Source organism: Camelina sativa, chromosome 17 (assembly GCF_030686135.1).
Source record: "Camelina sativa cultivar CO46 ecotype springtype chromosome 17, ASM3068613v1".
Classification (NCBI taxonomy): Eukaryota; Viridiplantae; Streptophyta; class Magnoliopsida; order Brassicales; family Brassicaceae; genus Camelina; species Camelina sativa.
The window spans coordinates 36,465,248-36,481,792 of NC_141896.1; the positions used below are offsets into that span (position 1 = coordinate 36,465,248).

General features: G+C 34.5%; 2 protein-coding genes and 2 pseudogenes across 3 annotated transcripts; 1 reads left to right on the top strand and 3 right to left on the bottom strand.

Annotated features, from left to right (window-relative positions):
* Positions 1–444: 444 nt before the first annotated feature.
* On the bottom strand, positions 445–4,345 carry LOC104758420 (uncharacterized). The gene is made up of 7 exons (XM_087496953.1): positions 4,210–4,345; positions 2,207–4,084; positions 1,926–2,124; positions 1,601–1,688; positions 1,329–1,436; positions 863–1,247; positions 445–788 (listed from the first exon to the last, which is right to left on the bottom strand). Exons 1-7 carry the CDS (start codon positions 4,343–4,345, stop codon positions 445–447), a joined length of 3,138 nt encoding a protein of 1,045 aa, XP_087353079.1.
* A 1,650-nt stretch (positions 4,346–5,995) lies between these two features.
* On the bottom strand, positions 5,996–7,104 carry LOC147924794 (F-box protein At5g10340-like; annotated as a pseudogene).
* A 3,506-nt stretch (positions 7,105–10,610) lies between these two features.
* LOC104759942 (S-protein homolog 25 pseudogene) lies at positions 10,611–11,031 on the bottom strand (annotated as a pseudogene).
* A 1,615-nt stretch (positions 11,032–12,646) lies between these two features.
* Positions 12,647–15,533, top strand: LOC109127991 (uncharacterized). 2 transcript variants are annotated; one of them, XM_087497247.1, is made up of 6 exons: positions 12,647–13,309; positions 13,848–13,980; positions 14,093–14,380; positions 14,460–14,687; positions 14,775–15,159; positions 15,295–15,533. In XM_087497247.1, the coding sequence occupies exons 1-4, from the start codon at positions 12,771–12,773 to the stop codon at positions 14,664–14,666; spliced, it is 1,167 nt and encodes a 388-aa protein (XP_087353373.1). In that variant the 5' UTR covers positions 12,647–12,770; the 3' UTR covers positions 14,667–14,687; positions 14,775–15,159; positions 15,295–15,533. The 2 variants fall into 2 exon arrangements, with proteins under 2 accessions (XP_087353373.1, XP_087353374.1); XM_087497248.1 differs by having other exon boundaries at positions 15,308–15,533.
* Positions 15,534–16,545: the final 1,012 nt, after the last annotated feature.

Below are 16,545 nucleotides of genomic sequence, written 5' to 3' on the forward strand. Positions count from 1 at the left end.
TAGTAAATATTAGATGTCACATATAAGTAGAAATGTATAAGTTGACATTTTTTGTACTCAAATTTGTAAAATTCTAAAATTAATGTAAGATACTCGCTAAACCGTTGTACTTTAAGACTCTATTGCGACTGACAGAAACAGATGCACAATCACTTTAGTGACAAAACAGTCGCAAAATATAAGTTCAGTCACAATATAGTCTCAATTTGTGACGTCTTTGTGACAATAAAATATTAGTATAATTTTGTGTTAAGATTTTTTAACCAAAAAAAAATTAGACAAAACATAACAGTCGCACTATAGTCTCAATTTGTGACGTTTTCTGACTATAAAATATTGATAAAATTAGAGAGAAAACATCATCGAAATTTTAATAAAATTATAATAACACTAGTGTTTGCGATTTCGATAAAATTACAAATACACAAATAATAAACATGAAAATTATTCATATTCCTCATTTTCATCTTCTTGATCTTCATCCTCATCTGAAGACGAAGACGACGACGAGTAGTTGCCACGAAATTCGTCTTCTTGTTCAGCATCGTTGATCTCAAAATCAAGTTCTTCATTAGGATGATTACCATCTACGAAACTGTCAACTATGATCTCCTCTATTGAATCTGTCATTCCATCATCAACTGTTTGCTGCAATATAACAACCTCCTTTTGTTTTAAGTTCCCTTGTACAGCATGCCTTGGATTAACTTTCAGAACGTTGAGCCAAAGTTTTCGAGGTCGTTTAGTGTGAGGATATGAAAGATAACAAACTTGATCAGCTTGAGAACCTACACATAAAAAATGGTTCTCCAATTAGATGTATATATATATCTATAAATATATATTTAAAATAGTACATTACCTAATATAAACGGTTCATAATGTCGGTATCTCCTTGATGACAACACGTCAACAATGCCTCCATCGCGTATTCGAGTGCCTTTGTCAATTGTAGAGTCATACCATTCACAATAGAAAAGTGTGACCCGTAAATTCAAAAATCCTGGATAGGTAAGCTCTATGATATTTTCAATGGTCCCGTAAAAATCGTCCTCGTCAGATGAATCGGAATAAGTTTGTCCTCGGACACATACCCCATAATTCATTGTTTTTCTAGTGAGACCGTGAGCTTTTGTGTGAAACAGATAACCTCTTGTAAAATATATAGGCCAAGACTTAACTTTATTTTCAGGACCGTCCACGATTTCATTGACCCATGGAGGAAAACTTTCAAAACCACCATGCACCTGTGCCAAATATATATACAAAATTTTAGATCACAATATTTATCATGTTGATATAATTAATTGGTGGATAGTAAAACATACATATTGCTTAATCCATTCATGGAAATCTTCTTCTCTTTTCGACGTAACATCTTCATCAGATAGTTCTGGATATTCATATCGAATTTGCACCTCCAACAATCTGTATTTTATCAACAAAAAGTAAATATTTTAAAGTTTACCTAAGAACATATGGTTATAAATATACTTGGTAAATCAAAAATACCTCTCATGTTGCTGGAAATAATCACAATTGCGCAGAACATATGCGTGTGCACATTTATAATCTTTTTCAGTTAACCAAAATTCACTACTTTTCCGCCTGGACGACCAACTTGAGTGAATATATCTGGTACTGGTATAGGATATACAGGTACTTCACCTTCTTCATGCTGAATTAACCTGTTAAAGTTTATTTTGTAAAACTTTTTCACAATTTTAGAAGTTGATAGAAAAATTCAATAATCATATTTGAAGTTTTACCTTCTTCTCCTTGCTGTAGAAATGTGTGAAGCGAAATAGTGTTCTGAGAAATAAGATATCTCATCATTCAAGTAGGATTGAACTATTGAGCCAGCTGGATATCTTTTGTTCTTCGCTTTCCCTTTTAAACATTTAAAAAACCTTTCGAAAGGATACATCCACCTATATTGCACAGGACCACCAAGTTGTGCTTCATAAGGTAGGTGAATAGGGAGGTGCTCCATTACATCAAAGAATGAAGGAGGGAAGATTTTCTCCAAATTACACAAGATCATGACAATATTATCCTTTAGAATTTCGAGGCGGGATTGCTCCAATGTTCTACTACATAGGTCGCGGAAAAATGCTCCAATCCCTACAAAGTTATAACATGTTATGTTGTTACATATAAATATAATATCAACAACTAAACCAAATTAAATGTTTAATTTATATACCTGAAATCGCCAGGTGGACATTACGCGGTAAAAGCTCTGCAAATATGAACGGAAGCAATCGTTCCATAAACACATGGCAGTCATGACTCTTCATTCCCGAAAACTTTCCATTTTTCATGTCAGCACAACTAGCTAAATCTGCGACATATCCGTCTGGGAATCTAACATCTTCTTTTACCCATTTTAATAAAGCCTCTTTCGCTTTGGTTTTCAATCTCCAAATAGGGAATGGGGCTCTCCCTTGAGCATCTAGATGTAAATCTTGCCGGGAACAAAATCTTGCAATATCCAATCTTGACTGCACGTTGTCTTTCGATCTATCTTTTACATTCATAGTGGTGTACATCAAGTTATCAAAGACATTTTTCTCGACGTGCATCAAATCCAGGTTGTGCCTTAAATTCATATCGACCCAGTACGGTAACTGCCATAATATGCTTTCTTTATGCCAATTATGCCATCTTCTGTAGCCTTTAACTTTCTTTTCGTGACCATTCCCACCGCAAATAGATGTTTTAGGTGCTTTGGCTTTCCTTATACGCTCATAGATAGCTTGAATACTCAGAGATGCTGGTGGCTCGTCATTCAATGAATCTTTTCCCTTCAGAAAGTCCTTTTTATTCTTCCGCATCGGATGACTTGTAGGAAGAAATCTCCTATGACAGTCAAACCAACATGTTTTCCTCCCACCTGGTAATTGAAAAGCACCAGTGTCATCCATACAAATTGGACATGCTAATCTTCCATGTGTCGTCCTTCCCGACAACATACTGTACGCTGGAAAATCGCTTATTGTCCACATAAGAACAACTTTCATGTTGAAATTTTGATTTAGTGAGATATCATAAGCCTCAACCCCATTATACCATAACTCCTTTAACTCATCGATTAATGGTTGGAGGAAAACATCAAGGCTGGCTCGTGGGTGGTTTGGTCCGGAGTTCAGAATCGTAAGAAATAAATACTCGCTGTTCATGCACATATCCGGAGGTAGGTTGTATGGAGTTAAGATCACAGGCCACAAAGAATGATTTTTGGAGACCCCAAATGGATTTAAACCATCTGTACATAACCCAAGGTAAACGTTTCGTGGCTCTTGCGCAAATGTGAGATGTAAATGTTGGAAATTCTTCCATTCAGGCGCATCAGATGGATGACACATTACTCCATCTTCTGAATCATGCTCAGCATGCCATCTCATTGATGATGCGGTCTTCTCTGATTGGTACATCCTCTTCAATCTATCTGCAATAGGTAGATACCACATACGACTGAAGGGTATTCTAGTTCTACCCCCACTACTTTTGTACCTTGGCTTCCCACAGAACTTGCAATGCTCCAAATTCCCATCTTCTTTCCAAAATATCATACAATTCTCTATACATACATCAATTGTATGGTAAGGCAATCCTATCTTTCGAACTAAAGTCTCTGTCTCGTAGTATGAACCAGTAGCTTGATTACCCTCTGGTAAAACCTCCGTAAACAATTCAGCCCAATCGTCCATGCATGCCTCAGACAAATTATTATCAACCTTGATGTTCATGAACCTAGACGCCAATGATAGTTGCGAATGACCTTCATGACATCCATCATAAAGTGGAGTATTTGCAGCATCTAACATGTCGTAGAACCGTTTCGCCTCTTCAGTGGGTTCTTCATGGATATGATCATATCCATGATCATATCCACTTTCATACTCATGATACTCATTAAAAGGCGTGGTACCATGAAATGCATCATTCACCATCTCAGCATATACATTTCCCTCAAATCCTATTGGCTGACTACCAGGTTGACTACCATGCTGACTACTAGTACTAGTATAATTTGTATTAGGATAATGACTACTAGTTCCTACCCCTAGCACGTCATAATCTTCACCATGTTCAGACCATACATAATAATTTGGCATAAATTCTTTACTATGCAAATGATTAGATATTGTCGTACCATGCAAAATAACATCGTTCTGACATTTACGCAAGGACAGTAAAACCTACCTCCACTGTTTTGTGCCATAGGCTGGCTGTTTGCGAAATTCATGAACTGCTCAACTCCCGCCAAAAATTCTTTAGAGATATTATTTGTTCTTCCATCGATCCGATTATACATCCACTCTCGAGATGAATTCCACATAGCTTTTTTTTTTCTTTTCTTCTAAAAAAACAAATCTTCTTTCTCTCTTTTTTTTTTCTTCTCTTCTAAAAAAAAAAAAAAAAATCTTTTTTTCACTACTTTTTTTTTATTCCGTCTCTCTACTTAGAAATGAATGAGAGTGATATGAATGGAATAGTGAGAGTGATGCGTTATATATAGTATAAATTTTGCGACTACTTTGCGACTCCAGTAAAAACAGTCGCAAATAAGGACTCCTTTGTCACTAAAAACTACATAATTGAGACAGATTAAAGCTCGAAACAGCTCAATACAAACGCAAACTGAAACATTTATCACCTTTTTTGCCGACATCAATAAGTGACTGCTTTGCGACTCTTTTGCAACAACGAACGGATGTGTCGCAAATAACGACGCATTTGTCACTGTTTTACCACGTAATAGAGACTCAAAAAAGGGTCACAAAAGTTCAGTACAAACCCACACTACCATATTTACCACGTTTTTTACCGACATAGTCACCGACTGATTTGTGACAATAAAATTAAAAGCAAAACAAAAGTGGCAAATACGTCGTGATTTGAAGACAGCTTTGCGACTAACTTTACTGACTTAATCTTCAGTTTATAGTTTGTCATAAATTGCGATTATTTTGCGACGCTCTATTTTTTCTCGATAAAATGTCCCAAAGTAGTCGCATAATAGCAACGAGTTAGCGACTACAATTAGTCGTCGTAAATTTGCGACTGTTTTACGTCCATTGTATTCGTCATCGTTAGTCCGTGGCAAAAGTGTCACAAAGTAGTCACAAAAGTTTGCGACTATAAATTCAGTCACAAAAAGTAGTCCCAAACGCCGTGTTTTCGTGTAGTGGAAACGAAGTTCATGTTCATCAGCTTAAGGTTCAACAGTTGAACACTAGGTGGGGTACGTGCCCCATACACCTTTATAAAAGTTGTTTAAGTGATGGGCTAATAGTATTAGTTTCTTAGCACATTTGATAAAAGTGCCCCACATTACTTGGAATGTCAAGGGTTTGAACCCCTAAACGGGCACTTTTTCTCAAATTTTTATATTTGTGTCTGTTAACAATATTGCTGGAAAAAAAAATTTAGATAAATATAATTTTTATGCCCCATATTATTTTTCTTTCTTAATCCGCCAGTTCAACTTGCTTCGTGTCAACAAGATGGGCATAGTGTTTTGGATTATTACAGAAACTTGTGTACCGTGTGGGATGAGCTACGTAATTATTGTGCGCTTCCGGTTTGTTCTTGTGGAAGATCATGTTCATGTGGTGTGACAGACAAGTATGCTAAAGAGATAGAGAAGGAGAAGCTTCATTAATTCTTGTTAGGTCTTGATGATGCGAGGTTTGGTGGGCTTTATACGAATTTGGTTGGCACGAAACCTTTAGTGTGAACCAAACCGTTAGTGTGACGAGTTCACCTTCATACGCATTTTCCAGGCTTCAAAACAACAAAAACCATTATCACGAAACCACAACCGAAGTGAACCAAAGATCATGTATATGTAGTTCCTTAAAAAAAAAAAAGCTAGCAAACTGAAAAAATGCCATCAACAGACCCGTGAAAGTTACTCGATAATAACGTGCAATGTGAGAAACAAAAAAAAAAAACCAAAAAAAAAGAAAAACGGTAAAAGAGAGTTTTATGGAAGAGTGATTAAGCTTTCCGAAAAAGACATGGCACCTCCCAAATAACGAGGGTTGAAAATCTCACCATACGAATTTGAACGATAATTGTATATCACAAGCTTCCCATCGTTGTCGCTTTCATCATAAAGCAATAACCGGTTGTTGAAAAGGGATGTGACGGGTGGTACTGGAAAATTATACTCCTCTTCAATACATGAGAGAGTTGCACGGTGATTTATGGAGAAAGTTTTGTGCCATGTCATATTGTCTTGATTTAACGACCATATAGTTTGTGTGTCTCCCTTATCCTCCGATAAGCATAGGCGGTCATTCAAGGTGCACATCGAGATCCGTGGATGAGGTGCATGGGCAACCGGTATGTTGGCCATTACCGTAAAAGTTTCAGTGTGAAGATCGAAAGCTAGGACTTGTGTTTCTGTGACTGCATCAATAAACCAATGGAGGGATCCATGTGCGTGAGCCGGGACTTTATGACGTAGCATTGGATGAGGAGAAGAAACAATCACATCATACCTCCAAGTGTTGTTGGTGTCGAAATAGAAAATCTCGCACGTATTAGTTTGGCCGTCGTATAGGTCTACGCAGTGAGAGTTATATAACCAAACCAACTTGTATATTCCCGTGATATTGTCTTTACCGAATCCTGGATAACCCACTAAAAACTGGTTCTTTGTATCACGAAAAAATGCTTGACATCTCGCCTCGGGAAGTCTACAGTACCATCTAGTTGTGGGATTGACCACATACATAAAGGTTTCTGAATATATGCAAGTCTGTCAGACCGTCGCAACTCCGTGTATTTCTTAACATGTATGATCTAGTCGTTGTATCGACAGGGTATTGAGTATGGGTCTCAAACGAAACTGACGCTGCTCCCACACTCAATGTCCTAAGAGAAGCTAATTTTGTGCCTTTTTCAAGCCTAGGATGGCATACCAAGCCGGGATTTGATTTCCATTCTCCATAGTTTGGAAACTGCTTTGAATCTGAATAGTGATTTCACCGGAATTTTCTCGAGTGTCTCTCCCACCACATCTTGGGGTAATACTACAAAGCTCGGGTTACTGATAATGTCATCCACGTCTCTCTTTCATTTAGGCATCGTCGTTCAAGCAAAAACAAGCGTTTTGGTATGTAGGTTTTGAGTTTCTTCTTATGATCAGACTAAGGTTTTTTAACGTCCGGAGTAACGTACGTTTATATAGACAATAGAAATATTATAAATCTTAATCCAAATCCTACTTAGAGTCGAATCTTAACTGTGTTCTATGATATTGATAGGTACGAGTTTAATTAATTTCCTAAAGTATATATATACATTGTGCTTTTTTCCTTTTTTTTTCCAACGTGATACATGCATGTTTTTTTTTTCCTTTTGTCAGTGTGATACAATATTGTTTCTATCCCATTTAAATATGGAATCTTAACAACTGAACAATTGCCGGAATAACTTTTGTTGCAATGTTAATAATTAATAAAAGGAATACCTTTCTTGCAATGTTTAATAAAAAGGTTTATTTGGATAGTCAACAACAAACAGAATACGCTCAACGACATATACATATATATATATATATATATATTTTATATAATATGAGAAGGTTTTTCTCAATTTTTGCTAAGAATATGACACTTGGCCTGTTATTTATCTGACACATGTACATTTTTGTTGTTTGGACCTAATTAACTAAATTTATTTGTACTTTGGACCTAACTTACTAAAAGCCCATAAACCAAAAAAAAAAAAAAAAAAACTCTTAACATTTCCTTCTTCTCTTCTTCAATTAGGCTCCTTCCGATCTAAATCCACCATTTATCAGTTTGTGGTTTCATCCTATGAACAATCTGATTATAGTTTATTTTGAAATTATAAAAATATTTCAGTCTTATATATGATTCAAACGCAAGAACAGATTCTAAATTATACATAAAATTTATTTATGGGTTTCAAAAATCATGTTGTTAAGATTGTCATGTCTTTTTATATCATAGTATGATATGAGTTACATTTTTCTATACTAATTAATTCGACTTCTATAGTTTTGAGTAGTATATGCTAATTGTATATTGGTATCATATATTTTTTGGAATCTTAGTATCAAATAGCTTTAGAATTAACCATCTTAAAAATAAAAGAGCAAAAAAATTCTCATAACATTACTTTCACATATAATAGTTTACTTCCTAAGAAACTTTATTATTATGACATTTGATATTATAATATATATTATGCGGTTTGTCTTCTAAGTAGCTACGAAAAAATAAATATAAATAGCTTTAGAATTAACCATCTTAAAAACAAAAGAGCAAAAAAATTCTCATAACAGTACTTTCACATATAATAGTTTACTTCCTAAAAAACTTTATTATTATGACATTTGATATTATAATATATATTATGCGGTTTGTCTTCTAAGTAGCTACGAAAAAATAAATATTTGTTTTACTCAATTGCATTTATGATAACGCTAAATAGATAGATCTAAAATTCATTTCGGCGATGGAACAAAACTATTGCATTTTTATACTCAACCAAAACTTAGAGTAATTTTTATAGTTTTATTTACTTGGAATCACATTTATGATAACGCTAAATAGATAGATCTAAAAATTCATTTCGGCGATGGAACAAAACTATTGCATTTTTATACTCAACCAAAACTTAGAGTAATTTTTATAGCTTTATTTACTTGGAATCATTTTCATTATTAAAATTTCGTAAAAACTATATTAATTTGTATAAGAATGAATAAAGAATAAATTATATTGAGGGATGTGATTGCATTTTTAACCTCACCAAAAAATAGCTGGTAAAATGTATTTATTAAGTTCATTGATGTTTACCTAAATATAAATACATTTAGGTAAACATCAATGAAATTAATAAACATGAATACAATCTTATACAAATATTTTTATATTTTTAGGTAAACATCAATGAACTTAATAAACTGAAATATTTTTATAATTTCAAAATAAACTATAATCAGATTGTTTATAGGATGAAATCACAAACTGATAAATGGTGGATTTAGATCGGAAGGAGCCTAATTGAAGAAGAGAAGAAGGAAATGTTAAGAGTTTTTTTTTTGTTTTTGGTTTATGGGCTTTTAGTGAGTTAGGTCCAAAGTACAAATAAATTTAGTTAATTAGGTCCAAACAACAAAAATGTACATGTGTCAGATAAATAACAGACCAAGTGTCATATTCTTAGCAAAAGTTAGAGAAAAATCTTCTCATATTATATAAGATATACTCATAATAATCTTATTTTTATTATTTGTTATGCTCAAAATCACACATAGTGATCATTTCTGTATCTTACATGCCCAAAATCACACACACAAGAAATCATAATTATTACAGAACCCTAATTTCTAACCACCTCCACCACAACCGCCACCACCTCCACCACAACCGCCACCGCCACCGCCGCAACCCCCTCCACCTGCGAAGGGACCACGACCATTTCCTCCGCCGCAACAACACCCTTTGGTCTTACTTTTTCCCGAAGACGACATGACAACAAGACCTCCATCTTTTGTTCCCGCCGTTTCACCTTTCTTTACATCATCTCCCCGAGGAGATGACGTCGGCTCCTCCTCCTTGCGGCACATGTAATAGCATAAGAGAAGACCCATCGCGATGGCCTAGTATGTATATATAGTTAAAACAATCCTGACATCATCTTGTTGCTCATCGTTGTTCATCATTTCACGCTCACGCTTTTCTACTTTACCAGCGTTTTCATACTTAATCCCCATACACCGTATACAATCACTCTTCCATAAAACAGACACCTTTCTAACACCCTCAAAAGCACCATCATCCCAAGCGGACTGGCAAGCCGTACTGTATTATAGCTTACAGTTGTGCATTACGGTATAAGCTATATGGTTTGTATATATGGCGCCTATATAGCGTATATACGGTAAATTTCGCATATACACCAATATATTGGTCCAGTTCTTTTCCTAAACGCTGCGGCAGCGGCAGCAACGGAGTTAAACGACGTGTAACGAAGAGTAGAAATAAATTAAACAAAACCGGAGCTTTATAAAATAACGGAAAGCAGAAGATGAAACGCGACGACATCATATGAGTCGCTGAAATTCACAGCGACACTTCAGTCATCATCTCCGTTTCTTTTCTGCGACAATTTTTCTTTTACTACTGTGCTTTCCTCTCTCTCCCGTAGCGTTTGGTAAAGGAACAGGATATGTTTTTATACATTATATACTGTAGATATGTTTTTACAAAATAAATCTCTACATAATTTTTGTTGGCACACTTACGAGATGGAGAAGATATCTTACTGTTTGCAGTTTAAAGTTTTATATTGTAAAAACAAAGATTTTTTAGTTCAATAAATTTTTGCATTCATTCGAAGAAATAAACATGATATTAAAATTTCTTGTCTTATTTTTTAAATGTTGATGCAAAATACATATACATCAAATAAACTCATATTTTATAACCAATTTCATTCTACGACCAATTAGATCGATAACTGATTAAACTTTTATGGCATAGTATATATGACGCCGCCATACAGATAATCATTTTATATAAACATTCGTTAATTATAGGAAAATAAAATCAAAGAACATTACTGGATTTTCCAGTTAAGAACATGTCCTGGCAGGCTGTGATATTTTCTTGTAAACCAAATCCCATCCTTTCTGGCAATCCACGACCGTAGTTGACCACATCTAGCAGAATAGCCTTGACGATACACTTCAATGTCATACCAATATTTTGGTCTAGTCCCATGACTTAGCATACAATACCATTTTTCACCATGAGGTACCTGATTGTTATCCTCGAATTCAATGATTTAAAAAGGATCCTTGTACTTAAGAGTGTGAAATCTTGTAGGTGGGTGCACGATGCTGTCTTTTCGGCATGCAATGTTGAGAACAATACCAGGAGCGAGTTCGTTATGTATTACTACATGGTTCTTTTTGCAAGCTTCATTTACCCCAAAATACATAGTAGTAATTAACAAAAAAAATAAAAGATGATCCATTTTCTGGATCTGTGATAATTTTTGTAGTTAAAAAGTCATAAATATGTAGTATTTATAATTTTTTTTAATGTGAAAACTTGTTTCTTATTTAGTAAATAATCTTCTTTTGATATTCGCTAAATTTAAAACAAACATAAACCAGAAAAATCTCTGTTTGGATAGAGTATAATTGGTATTTAGGATCAGACTAAATGAGTAAATTTTACTAATTATAGATGACTAAGAATACTGAGCCAAAAAGTCACTACAAGAAAACAGTCGATTAGCGACTACAAGTAGCGACTACAAATGTAGTCGCCAAAAATAACGACCAGATAGTGACTACTTTGCAACTATGTTGTGACTACAGTAATTTAGTCGCCAAACAGTCACTACTTTACCGACCACATTAGATAGTCGTAATATAGTCGTCAATTTAGCAACTATTCTACGACTCATTCGGCGAGTCGTTAAATAGTCACCCCGTAGTCGCCAAATAGTCATAAAAGACAGTTAAAAAACGTGTTTTTTCTGTGGGGGCCAACTGATATTGAGTAGTCGCCTATTAGTGGCATAGGTGTAGTCTTTAAAAACAAATTGCATCCATTTGTCATCTCATTCCAACACAATTGTCTTTCCTTCCCCAAAAAAAAAATGTAGATCAAAAAAAAAAATTTGACTTTATAAAAACTTTTATTTTCTCCAAAAAAAAAATATATATAGTTCTTAAAAAAAACACAATATATATATATATATATATAATATATATATAATGGCAGGAAATTTTTCATTAGAATTCGAATTAGTGGGGTTGGACCAATTCTCGTTTGGAAGTAGCCAAAATACAGTTCAGAATAATGGCGGTAAGTTTTTCTGTCCATGTAGTGTTTGCAGGAACAATAGATGTCTCTCGGGTAAAAGAGTTATGATGCATCCGTTCGATGCATTTAAACGATCGTTAAGTAGCTGTCATACGAAAGAACATGTCGGCAATATAGAAGGGAAAGTAGAAGAAGAAAACAAACATATGTTTTAAGAAGCCTATCATTTTCTTACTTTTATTCACAAACAATATTTGCATAGGATTTGGACTTATGAATATGCTCTATTTAAAGCATCTATATAGGTTATATATAGAATCTTTTCCTTATTTATTTTTTTGTTTCAATATTCATTAAGGATTAATAAGTACTAAAATAATTTATGTGAAGATTTATTATTATAATTAAGATAGAAATTATAATAATAAAATTAATTTATTGTTTTTAAAAAAATTATAATTACAAATTCTTTTAATTATTATTATAATTAAGATAGAAATTATATATAGAATAATATATTATAAACTCTAATCTTAAACTTATAAATTAATTCTTAATCTTAGAAATTATTGAATTTAGAAATTATTGAACTTAGAAATTATTGAATTTAGTTATTTCTTAATTTTAAACTTATAAATTAATTCTTAATCTTATTAATTATAAATTATAATTCTTTTTGTTTAAGATCATTGCATTAATTTAGGCCCAAATCTAGGTTAATTACCCAATTTAGGCCCAAATCCATTAACATTCTCTTAAACAAAAAACCCTAATCTTCTTCTTATCTCTTCTCATTCGAGACAAACCCTAAAGCCGCAATCGACACTCTCTCTTCTCAATCTCTCTTCTCAATCGTCTTTCTCTTCTCAATCTCTCTTCTCAATCGACACTCTCTCTTCTCAATCTCTCTTCTCAGTCTCTCGTCTCAATCATCACACGATGCCTGCTCGAGGAAGAAAGAGAAAACTTGATCGTAATCTTTCTCAGATTCCCAGAGGGTCAAGACTACGACATACTAATCTACCCAGTCAGTACGACTTCACGCCGGCAGTCCAAGCTCCTCGTACGCAGCAGACACCTGAAGAAGTCCCCATTTTGCCACGACATTCAACGGAATCCCAGATCCGGGACTATCCTCCGCCTCAACAACTATTTCAGGGCTCCGTTACTCGCCAACCTCCACCTCAAGTACGCCGGTCTCCTTCAGTAGAAGTTAACTACAATCCAGCGACTCATGCAACTCTTCAAGATGACTCTCCGCCTTCTCCAGCTCAACGTTCTCAGGCTCGTAGTCATCAGACTCGTAGTCATCCATCGAATCCATCGCCCCAAGGCAACAACTTCGAAGAAGAAACTTCTACGGTGTTGCCGGAGCTCCAGGAGGACGTGGTTCGGGCTCTAAATGCCATGCTTGTGGTGCCAGGTTGGGATAAGTTCACCACGGTCCTCTCTCCCACACCCTTACCGAACACCCAATGGTATGATTTTTCTCTCTTGTCATGTATTTGTAATGGTGTTTTGTGAATGTTAGAAGAGAAATCTATAGGTCAATGTTTATTTCGTTTGGTTTATTGTGTCTTTAGGATAGTGATTATGATTGTGTCTTTAGGATTGTGTCTTTAGATTCATGTTTATTTCGTTTATTATGATTTCGTTTGGTTTATTGTGTCTTTAGGATTGTGTCTTTAGATTCATGTTTATTTCGTTTGGTTTATGTTTATTTCGTTTGGTTTATTGTGTCTTTAGGATTGTGATTATGATAACGAGAGTAAGTTTATTATGATTTCGTTTGGTTTATTGTGTCTTTAGGATTGTGTCTTTAGATTCATGTTTGTGTATTCATTGCTTGTGTATTATGATATATTGCTTGTGTATTGAGATTCATGTTTATGTTTACTGATTGAAGTATAGATTGTGTTCATGCATCAAACCGTAGAAACTTTTTTGTGAATGTGCGTATGCGTATTGTTTCTTTTGACTCATTAACTGATGCCTCTTGTATTGTTTCTTTTGGAGGTTTACTCGTGACAAAGGGTCAAAACTTGTTCGGAAGATTACTAAAATTCTTCTAAACAAATTCGAAGGTCCCTTCTACAGCTGGACATGTGTGCCGCGGGACAAACAAGAGAGATACTTCATTGAGTTCGCGGTAAGGATTTATGTCACATAGCTTTACATGTCTTCTTTTCACTCACAATAAGCCTTATGTCACATAACTTTACATGTCTTCTTTTCACTAACAATAGCTCATTTTTTTCTAGAAAACCCAGACCTGGGATCCTTTGATAACCGGAACTGTTCAAGCTTATTTTGAGAAAATCTGTCAAAAGCGGATCAAAGACATGGTTAGCAATGTGAGGACTAGTCGAGTTCAACCAAACTGGATTGGAGACACTCTCTGGAGCACGATGGAGGATTACTGGGACACTGAAGAAGCACAACAAAAGAGTAAAACCTACTCTGATGCCCGTATGTCTGACCGTAACGGCCTAGGTCCTCATGTCCACCTCTCAGGGCCAAAGTCTTATCGACAGCTTCAAGAAGAAATGGTTAAGTAGCTGTTATTTTGCCACTTTCAATTCTTACTTAACTGTTATTTTTTTTAGTTAATCTCTTATAACATTGCAGGTTGAGGAATTGGGAAGAGAAGTCCGACTTGGTGAGGTTTTCATCAAGGCACATACAAAGCCTGATGGTACATATGTTGATCGGAAGGCAGAAAAGATTGCAGGGACATATGAGAAGACTGTTCAAGAGAGGTTGTCTCAGCTCGAGGCAGAGTCTTTTGCTGTGTCAGATGGAGAATCACGGCCACGAGACCTCACAACAGAATAATATACAGAAATTTTCCTGGAGGTAACTTTTTTAAAAAACCAATACACATTTATAGTCTTGAAGTTTAATTTGTCATCCTCTAACCTCCACTTTTCTCTTATTTTCAAGTCCACTAAGAAGGATTCAAGAGGAACACCTTATGGAGTTGGAAGCCTCAAGGACTGCCTTGTCAATGGAACGCATAAGCAAGCATGTGGCTCATCTACCTTTGTGGCTCTCGAAGAACAGTTGAAGAAAGCTCAACGCATGATAGAAGAACAGGCTGCTCAACTGGAGCGGCTTGCTGCGCATGATGAAGAACAGGCTGCTCAACTGCAGCAGCGTGATGCAGAACTTGCTGCGCAATCCAAAGTTATTGCTGCCCAGAACGGCAAGATTGACCAATTCTCCATCGTGGAAGATTTTCTGAGGGAATGTGATCCGCGGTTTCAGAAGTTTGTTGCAAGCCATTCAGCTAAAGAGACAACTCCAACTCCATCAACATCTGCTTAAGGTACTCTTCACTTCTAGCTCATCTTATACAATCATCTGGACTAAGTTGTTATAGGTTTCAAATGGGATCATTTCTTTTTCTTTGTACCTTCATTTTTTCAACTTGACAGAACCTTAAGGTATTGAGTTATAACAGGGATCAATTCCAGATTTGAGAAGGATACAAGCAGACGAAGCCTAACTTGGGAAACGATTGGAAGAAGCCTTTCTTGTTGTTTTCTTGATCAATGTTTTTTCTTTTTGTTATCTTTTGAACTTGGGGTTGTAATGAATATGATGTTTCTTTCTTTTTGTTATCTTTTGAACTTGGGTTGTAATGAATATGATGATACTTAAGATGTGTTTTGTTTATGTAATATTAATTGTAGTTATTTTTATAATTGTTCAAGTATAAGAATTAGATGTAAATCCAATTAAAGAGAATTTGTAAAACAAAATTCAAATAGAAAATTTAAGATAAATCAAAATAAATATTTATATATAATATTATTTAGACACATAATCGTAAATTAGTCGTAAAGTAGTCACTACATTTAGTGACTAATTGACGACTACATTTACGACTATACAAATAGTCTTAATGTAGTCGTAAACTAGTCACTAACTTAGTGACTACATTACGACTAATTTACGACTCATTTACGACTACAAAAAATTGTCGTAATGTAGTCGCCATTTGGCGACTAAAATTACGACTATAAATTTTAGCGACTCTCGGTTAGCGACTACTGGTTTTAGTCGCTGTTTAGTCATAACACACCTTTTAGCGACTAAATAATGACTAATAGTGTAGTCGCTATTGGCTTGTTTTCTTGTAGTGAGTAAAGATTTAACAAAATCTATAAAAAGTATTATTTTTTAAGATATTCAAAACAATTGGATTACTCTGCAGTAAATTATCAATTGAAAGTAAAATAGAGAACATATTTAATTTTACACTCAACCAAAAAATAAAGTGCAAATATTTTGAAATATACCTTAATTTATAGTAAAATAATAGACAAATAAATTTGTATATCCTCATAACTCAATTTTTTGTCTTTGTACACTTAAGCCATGTTCGTTTGGTCATTTGGAATCTCCATCCAAATGATTCATCTGAATAATGTATCTAATGTCAAATGACACAACGAACAAGACCAAAAAATAGATTATCTGGATGATGCATTTGAATAAAAATGTTTGTGTTTGGTTTAGTTTCATTTTCATCTAGATAACTTTGAATTTTTTTTACTAAAGTACGCATATTTTAATATGTATATTTTTAAAAATCATTTTAACCATATTAATTTCAGTTGTTGATCTAAAATATATTTACAACTAAATAATGTATAAATTATTATTTTTGATACTTAATTGTTAAATTCACAAAGTCAAATTCGATAGT